At 60.7% G+C, this 8,864-nt stretch overlaps 1 protein-coding gene across 1 annotated transcript in view; it reads left to right on the forward strand.

Moving 5' to 3' along the window:
- The window catches only part of LHX6 (LIM homeobox 6), a 15,623-nt gene that overhangs the window by 1,013 nt on the left and 5,746 nt on the right, over nucleotides 1–8,864 (forward strand). Inside the window, exons 2-5 of the mRNA XM_057372894.1 lie at nucleotides 489–629; nucleotides 919–1,101; nucleotides 1,178–1,299; nucleotides 6,615–6,835. Of these exons, the coding sequence (XP_057228877.1) occupies nucleotides 489–629; nucleotides 919–1,101; nucleotides 1,178–1,299; nucleotides 6,615–6,835 (667 nt within the window). The remainder of the gene's footprint in view (nucleotides 1–488; nucleotides 630–918; nucleotides 1,102–1,177; nucleotides 1,300–6,614; nucleotides 6,836–8,864) is intronic.

Raw genomic sequence — 8,864 nt, forward strand, 5'->3', positions numbered from 1 at the left:
GGAGCGGGGCTGCAGCGGGGCCGGGCTCCCCGCGGCTGCCGGTACCGGGGCTGGGGCCGGGCCGGGGCCGGGGCCGCTCGCTTCTTCCCGCGCCAGAGGGGTGGATTTTTCCATCCCGGCGTTTTCTGGGGCGTTTTGTGCTCGGCGGAGGGAGAGGGGGAAGAATTTCGATTTTTAATTACTACCATTAAAAAAATCAAATTTGCAATTCTTTGGGTGGCCTGATGGATTCCCTGATTGACAGCCGGAATTGACACTCTGGTACCTCTTATCTCGGGCATTTACGGCAATTTCTAATTGCAGGTAGTTTGGGGGGTTTTTCAGCGCCTTGGCTCGCATGGGAACCGAGCGATTACTTCAAGAGGCCCGGGTTAAGTGCAGGCAGGGGGAGAATTCAATCCACATTCAAATTGCTTCATTAAAGAGACGCAGCTTTTGTTGCAAAGGATTTAAATGGCCACTAGAAAGTTCTTATTTATTGTTTTGAGGCGGTTTATATAGGGTGCCCCGCGCTCGCCCGGCGCATGGARCCGCAGCCTCCCTCTCCCGCTCTCTCCATCAAGGTGATGCCGCCGGAGCCGCTGCCCAAGGGGAGCGCCCGCTGTCTCGACCCGCACTCCCGCGCCATGGTAAGCGGGGCCGGGGCTTGCGGATTCTCGCCGGGACCCACCGGGCCGGGACCGCGGGGTCGCGCTGGGCCGGGGTGCCGAGGGATGTGGGGACCCGCCGGGATCCGCTGGGCCGGGGGCTGCGGGGACGCGTCGGGCCGGGGATTACGGGGTCCCGGCGGGGATGTTTGTGCGTACCCACGGGGCCGGGGATGCCGAGGACTGCGGGGACCGGGCGGGACGCYGCGCTTCGGGGCTGCGGGGAACGGCGGGGCCCCGGCTGACGGCCCCGCGGCGGCTCTGCCCGCAGTCGCAGCCCGACGGGGAGCCGCTGCCTGGCGCCCTGGAGAAGGAGGACGCCCGCTCAGCGCCCAGCACCCCTTCCACGCCGTCCGTCTGCTCCCCGCCATCCTCCTCCTCCTCCACTCCGTCGGCCGGCAAAAACGTCTGCTCCAGCTGCGGGCTGGAGATCCTCGACCGGTACCTGCTGAAGGTGAGCGGGGCGGAGGGCGGCGGGGGCGGCGGGGGGCGGCGGGTGGCCCCGGGTCTCAGCCCYTTCTCTGCCGCAGGTGAACAACCTCATCTGGCACGTCCGGTGCCTGGAGTGCTCCGTGTGCCGCACCTCGCTGCGCCAGCAGCACAGCTGCTACATCAAGAACAAGGAGATCTTCTGCAAGATGGACTACTTCAGGTAGGGACCGGGCCGGGGCCGCTTCGSGGGGCTCAGCCGTCTCCGGCTACCRMGGGGTCGGGGCCGCTCCGGCGCTGCCGTGGGGAAGGTTTGGAAAAGCCGCCGGGCTCCCTGGAGCAACCAGGAGGGAGACCACCCTCGAAAAACGGGAAGAAGGGAAGGAAGGGAGTTTGCCGTGCAGCTGCACAACCGTCCGGAGGAGTTCCTGCCCTCCGGCCGGGCTGTGCGGGCCGCTCCGAGCYCCTGCTCCTCCCGGCTCGGCGGCGAGAGCGCCCGGCTCCGGGGGTGCGGGGTGCGGGGATGGTCCCCGCGGCGGCGAAACGGGGCTCGAACGGCCTCGTCCCGACTGCTGCCGGAGGGTAAATAGGTACCGCCAGCTTGCGGTGCCCAGCGGCTTTCGGGGAGCCCCTGTTGGCGSTGTGGGCCCGCAATCGCCGGAGCGTCCGCGGCGGGAGCGCGTTGCGGAACGGAAACGAACGAGGGACAGCGGCTGCTGTCGGCCGGGGCTCTGCGGCGGCCCCGGGGCTCGGGCCGGACCCGCACACCCGGGGCAGCCTGTCCCGCAGGAAGGATGTTCTGGCTTCGACAGTCTTTTTATTCTAAACCTTAAAGCACGAATTTTTCCCTAATTTGACTCGCACGAGGCGACTGAGTATTTTAAACTCCTTGCCGGGGTTTAACTAAACATTGGAAGCCCCGCTCTGACTTTCCCCATCCTACCAGGATGAGGGAATGCTGTTTGACCCGGGAGGAARGGGAATGGCGGGCAGGAAATGGGAATGACCCCCGCAGGGCGCGGGGGTCCCGGAGCATCCTCCGGCCGCGGCAGAGCTCGGGGCCGCCCCGGCGACAGCGRGCAGGGGAGCTCGGGGGGCACCTCAGAGATTCCTCCGCTGTTTTTTATTAAAGGGTCAGCGATTTCCCGATTTTCCGCAGCGCAGCGCCGGCCCCCGCCGGGCTCGGTGCGGTGCCGCCGGGAGTGCGGGGCTCACGGATGAGGTGCGGGCTCGGAGAACCGGGTCGGTCCCGAGGCCACGGTGCTTTGCGCCCTGCCCTGTGGTGGTTTTTGTTGTTGTTATTACTRTTGTTATTATTATTTTTGCTATTATTGTCAAACTGCAATTGTCGGCGATTTCGGCGAAATTTTTCCCCACTCAACAAAGAAAGGCATAAGGGGGTCCTGGGGCCCCGGTGCTGATTTGGGGCATTTTGAGCGTTTTCATTCTTTTATCACCATTCTGGTGCCGTTGATGTTTGGTTTGTTTTTAAGAGCGGATCTTTCCAAAAGCGTTTTTAAAGTAGCGCCGGGATCTCAGAATGACCTTCGACTAAATATGTCAAATAACAGCGTTAAAATAAATCTGTTTCGCGACCCCCGTCCGAGAAGTCCCTACCCCGTTCTCGTTGAGAGCAGCCAAGCTCTGCCCGCCGGCACCGGCGGGGCCAARGGAAATAAAACGAAAATCGCGGAAGCCTCCGCAGGACGCTCCCGGTTCCTGCGGTACCCGTTCGGGGGGTGCGGGGGCTCCCAGCCCGCGCTCCGCACTTTTCATTTGCAAAAAAATGGTGGAGGTTTGGAGAGATTTTTTTATTTTATTTTGGCGGATCGCTGAGCGCGGCAGCGACGGCAGCGGCGGCGCTGGGAGCCCGGCGGGTGCGGAGCTGCCTCGCTCTCCCGGCCCCGCGGAGATCGCCGCGGTCCCGGCAGAACCGCGGGCCGGTCCCGGTGCGATGGTCTGGGGTGGCGGGCGCGGGTCGCTCCCGCCGGGCTGAGCACCGGGAGCCGCTCACCAGGGCCGGCATCCCTCCGGYTGCCCCCGGCAAACCCGGCTCGTTGTTCGCTCTCTCGGTCCCCTCTGCACCCGCCCAGCCATGGGAACATCCCGGCTGGCATCTTGTCGACTCCAGCCAGTGGAACCTGGAGCGTGGCACGGGGCATGCCCGACCTTAGGATGGATTTTAAAATTTTGATTTATTATTTGAGGCAGATTAAATGCGTGTGAGGCTTTTAAAGCAAAGCACAAACCCCGTCCTATGGTGTGTGGTCCTTGGAGCCAAGGCAGACGGAAGGGACTGTGGGATGCTCTGCACAGGGCACACGAATGTTCATTGCTGCAGGGCTGATCCCCCCAAACCCGGGGCTGTCGGGGGTGCTGAGGATGGAGGCTGTGAAGCACAGGGCTGGCATGTGACAGCCCCGCTGGCCAAGGGGAGGGTGGTTAGGCCTTCTCTCTCCCAGTGTCCCTTTGCTGTCCCCATGACGGGTTATGTAGGTCCTGGCACTGCCACCACTCCATGGCCTCATATGCGTTTTTAAGCAAATGCTGCTGTTTCCTGTGTCTTGTCAAATAATTACATTTGGCATCTAAGGCTCCAGTGCTTCAAGGAGAACCAGATTAAAATTGGAGCTCCTTGAGCAGAACGTTGTGTTCCCGGGCGATGCAGGCGCTGCTCACAGCCAAGATCCCACGGCTGCGGCTGCCCCGAGGCCCGGCATGATCCTGGTGTGATTCCTGCTGTGCCCTCGATGGGCAGCCTGTGAGCATGTGAGCACAGGGTCCCTGGCCTGGCTGTAGCTCAGGTGACCGTCACCCCTCGCCGTTTTGTCCCACTGGGACAGTGCTCCTGCTCGGGCATGGCCGTGGTGCAGAAGGAATTTCCTCGCTGAGGCTCTGCTGCTGCTTTGCTGTGAGACTGGGACGAGGTCTGGGAGCTGCTGCTGCCTCTGAGGGCTGTGCTGGGCCCTTCCTGCAGAGCAGAGCCGGGAGGGGACAGCGATGATGGGGCTGTGAGTGGTTCTAGGGCCAGGTGCCCCTTGGCCTGTCCCCGCAGGGGATGGCAGGGATGGACAGGAGCGCTCGGGGAGCTGCAGCACCTGGGTACGAGTGGCGTGGGAGAGACAGGATGCACCAGGGCATCCTCCTGCCCCTGCTCTGCCCGCACAGCAGATGATGCGGCCGCCCCTGGGGGCAGTGGGATGATTCTCTGGGATGAATCTCTCTGGGATGATTCTCTCTGGGATGATTCTCTCTGGGATGATTCTCTCTGGGATGAATCTCTCTAGGATGAGTCTCTTTGGGATGAGTCTCTCTGGGATGAGTCTCTCTGGGATGAATCTCTCTGGGGTGAATCTCTCTGAGATGAGTCTCTTTGGGATGAGTGTCTCTGGGAGGATGAGTTTTCCCTGGTAACGTTTTCGGTTTCCATCTCCCAGAGTTAATCTCTGGAGAGAGCATCTGCTCACCTGACCACAAACCACGCGCKCAGGGCACGAGCCGATGGCTCAGGTTGTGGTGGGTGATGCTACAGCTCCTGACACGGTTCTGGGCTTGGAGAAATCCTTTGGCTCTGTGTCTCCTGCTGCACTGGGGCCCTGTCCCTGTCCCTGTCCCCGTCCCCATCCCTGCCAGGCGGGTGGCGGAGTCTTGCGGAGCCCCTCTCCTGGTGCTCTCCTGTCCCAAGCAGATGTGTCTCCTTGGCTCTCCCTGCCCTGTGAGCTCAGTGAGCTCGCTGTTGTGCTGGAGCTGTTATTTACAGGGTTGATGGGTCGGGACAGACTTTTTGCCGTCATTTCTCTCTGCTTTGCTGTCACTGAAAGCGGCGGTCCCACGGCGGTGGCCCCTGCAGTGACAGTCCCTGCTGGTGGCAGCGGTGCCGGTGCCTGCCCGGCTCTGTGTCGGTGCAGCGCTGGTTCCCGGGGCCGCAGGCTGCGCAGCCCCGAGCCCGCGTTGTGGCCGAGCCTCGGGCTCTGTCCGGAGCTGCTCACGCCGGGGCTGTGCAGGGGACAGCGGCATCGGTCCCTCCTGTGCTGCCGCGGCCACACGAGTCCCCGCGGGTGGGYAAACCCTGCCCGGCTCCCTGGGTGCTGCTGCTCCTCGGAAAGCGCCTGGGGGATCTCCCCCAGAGCCCAACTGATGCGTGACCTTTTCTGTGTGGTGCCTGGTGCCTCAGTTTCCCCCTGCCCTGTTTTTCTCCCCCCTCCCCGGGCTGGGACTCGCGGGGAGCAGCGATCACCACGTGCCATTAGCTCCCTGCGCCTGCCCCTTGCTTGATACCGCTCAGCGACTGCGACTGTTTACATAGCACATTGTTCAAAGTAATTCAATTTACAGGAATGATCTTTATTTCTAAATAAAAAATTAATACAGTTCTTTTGTTTGTGCGTTTATATAAACGAGCTGGCACAAAGTCAGTTTACAATGTTCCCATCTGAAGTAAATTAGTGAAGTCTCTTAGCTAAGTCTCTGTATAATTTCAGCACAGAAATGTCCTCTTTTTTCTTTTTTTTTGTTTTTTGGTCAGCTATGGTCAGGCTGAAAAATTTAGACCCTTCTTTTCCTCCCAAATAGTTTTGCTATTAGTAATCTCAGCGCAGGACAGTGTTTCCACATCGTGCTGGGCCCACGGTGGGCAGCGTTTCTGTGCTGTGGGGTCGGGCATGGACAGCACGATGGCCTGAGCTGGGCCCTGTCTCTGCCTGGGACTGCTTTGGCCACTGAAGGGTTTGTGGTGTGGGGTCTCTCTGGTTGCTCGGTGTGGTCATTTCTTGTCAGTGTTTTGTGGTGCTCTGGCAGATGCTGGAGCTGCTTGGGCAGGGCTGAGGGGCTGGCAGGAGCCTGAGGTGGCAGTGGCAGTGCTGGGACAGTGATGATGTTGGGGTCAGCACCACTCTGGGGTGGCAGAATGGTCCCTTCTGGCCTGGTGCTCTCACTGCTGTTCATTGCCTTTATTCTTTTAAAGCAGCAGTGATATTGAAATGCAGAAATCAAACCCGGGCCATGGCAGGCACTCGTGTCAGACTCTGGCCTGGGGGTTCAGGGCTGTGGGGGCCACATCTGTGGCTCCCTGTGAATCTCCTCCCCTCAGCCATCAGCACCCTGACAGGAACGGGGGTTTTTAGGAKCACACAGTTACCTGGTGTGCCTTGTTCCTCTTCACTGCACTGAGCTGCCTTCCAGCACCGCCATCATCCTCTTGCAGAGAAGAAACCTCCTCCACGGGGGAAAAAGCAGATGCGTGCGCCTGTACGTGTGAGGAGAACACACATGGTTTGATTTATGGCAGTGGGAGAGAASCAGCTCTGACACAGTTTCCATCCCAGTCTCACACTGGCTGTTATCAAAATAAAAAACCCACGGGTTTGGGAGCTGATTCACGGCGCTGYGTCACCTCAGCCCCTCGGCCGTGAGTTACACCCCACTCCTGCCTACACCACTGCTGTGTGGCTCCATGTAACTCTCCATGAAGGGCTGTTGTGGGGTTTGGGGTGATCTGTGGGGTCCCCTGCCCGCGCTCACCCTCCTCTCTCCCCGCAGCCGCTTCGGTACCAAGTGTGCCCGCTGTGGCAGGCAGATCTACGCCAGCGACTGGGTGCGGCGAGCGCGGGGCAACGCCTACCACCTGGCCTGCTTCGCCTGCTTCTCCTGCAAGAGACAGCTCTCCACCGGCGAGGAGTTCGGCCTGGTGGAGGAGAAGGTGCTGTGCCGGATCCACTACGACACCATGATCGAGAACCTCAAGCGAGCGGCGGAGAACGGTACGGAGCGCCAGCGGGCTCGGCTTCACCCCGGGTCACTGACCCCAAAGGGTGTTTGTGTTGGTTCTATCGTTGCCAAAAAGGGGTGATGGGTGGCCCTGGGGTGGTGGCCAAGAGCTGGCAGCACCTGTGGCTCGTGGCAGCCCTGTGTGTCGTGGGCAATGCCAGGACAGTGCTTGGTCCTGCGTGAGGAAGCTGCTGGGATTTTGGGAATGTGAGTCATGATTGTGGAAGGTGGGATTAGTGACTGGACAAAACCTTCCCATCGTTTTCCACCCGCCCTGCCCATCCGGGGTGGTGCCACTCCCAGCTGGACAGTGCTGTGCCATGGCCAGCCTCTGCTGTCCCAATCGAGTTGGTGACAACCGAGGTGACACAGCACTGCAGGTCCTGTCCCTTCCCCATCCTCCTGCCTGTYCAGAGCAACAAATTTATGGGGTTAGTCCAGCGTGGGGAGGCCGGGCAGTGCCAGGGCCAGTCCTGTAGTAGAAATTGCTTCAGCACGTGGTGGGCACAGGGAGTGAGTGACACACCGTGTCCCARCCCATGCAGCATGTGGAAACCATTAACAACCTGACAGGAAAAGAACATTTCTGTTTACTGTGTTTGAGTAAGAGGATGAAAACAGAGTGCCCAGTTGGGCTGGGAGGGTCCCGGGAGTGGTTCACAGCATGTTGGTCCATATGGTCAGCGGCTGTGGGGYGTGAGGGAGGTGATGGGGAGCAGCCACGTGTCCTGGGGGAGCAGAACGGGGTGAGGACAGCAGGGCTGGCACTGCAGATTCCTGCAGAGCTGTGACCCCAGCTGAGGGCAGGGACAACCTGCTGGTGAGGGCTGAGCACCAGTGCTGGGCTGTGCTGGGCACCTGGTGGGTGTCAGGTGTCACTACCTGTGTCCAAGTGGTTTTGGGAGGGGGTGGGATCACTCTGGGGTGCTGCAGTTGCTGTGGAGTCCGAGGGCCACGCTCCCCCCTYCAGTAATTACCCAGCAATTCCTTCTGCACATGAGGTTTTACATACAAGAAAAATAAACAGATGTTGCTGAAGTCAGAGTCCCATTCATCATCCGAAAAGAACAAGTCAAACTATATGAGAAAGTCCTTCAAGTCAAGCCAAGACAATCACAGCCCGGTCCAGCTTGTGGAGCGATGGTGCAGGCTCRTCCTGGGAGCGGGGCGAGCGCCAGCCCTGCTTGGCCACCTTCCCCTCCCTCACCCACCTTCCCTCCCTCACCCACCCTCCTGCACTCACCTGCACTGCCTGGAGCAGCCAGGCTGCAGCAGGGCCCAGTGAAGAGTGAGGGACCCCTGAGGAGCTCTGGGCACCCTCCCTGGAGCTGTGCAGAGTGTGAGCAGGGCTGGGCTGGCCCTGAACCTGTGCTGGGCAAGCGGGATGGCAGTGCCACCAGAGTGTCCCCATCAGCGGGGCTGCTGCTCCGAGCATGGCCACCCCATGGCACCCCACAGCCACCCCATGGCCACCCCACAGCCACCCCACAGCCACCCCATGGCACCCCACAGCCACCCCATGGCACCCCACAGCCATGAGGCTGCTCCTGCTGCTGCTCTGCGACCCAGCAGGAAGAAGAGGTTGAGATGCTGGGATGATTTGGGGCTGGGGAAAGGAGCCGAGAACCCATGGAAATGCTTTGAGCAAATGAAAGGACTGATGGAGGCACTGCCTGTGAGGGAAAAYGGGGTCAGAGCAAGGGGCAGGAGTGATGGATGTGGGTGAGCCTGGCAGAGACAGGGTCCCKTCCGAGCCACTCCCTGGAGGATGTGGCCAAATGGTGACCGCAAGTCAGGGCCACTGGGACATCAGTGCTCGCCCTCACACACCACCTTGACCCTCTTCCTGCTGCCATCTCCTCTTATTCCCTGAGGCTTCCAGCATTCGCTGCATTTTTCCTAATTCACCAGGAAACTCTTGGGGAGGGGTGGTTTCTCTTTCCCTGTGTGTTGAGGGGCTCAGCAGCCCAGGGCAGCTCCTGAGTGGCAGTGCTGGCTCTGCTCTCTGTGCTGCCACTGCAG

The sequence above is a fragment of the Malurus melanocephalus genome, unplaced genomic scaffold (assembly GCF_030028575.1).
Source record: "Malurus melanocephalus ecotype Western Australia unplaced genomic scaffold, MMel_1.1 scaffold_181, whole genome shotgun sequence".
NCBI lineage: Eukaryota > Metazoa > Chordata > Aves > Passeriformes > Maluridae > Malurus > Malurus melanocephalus.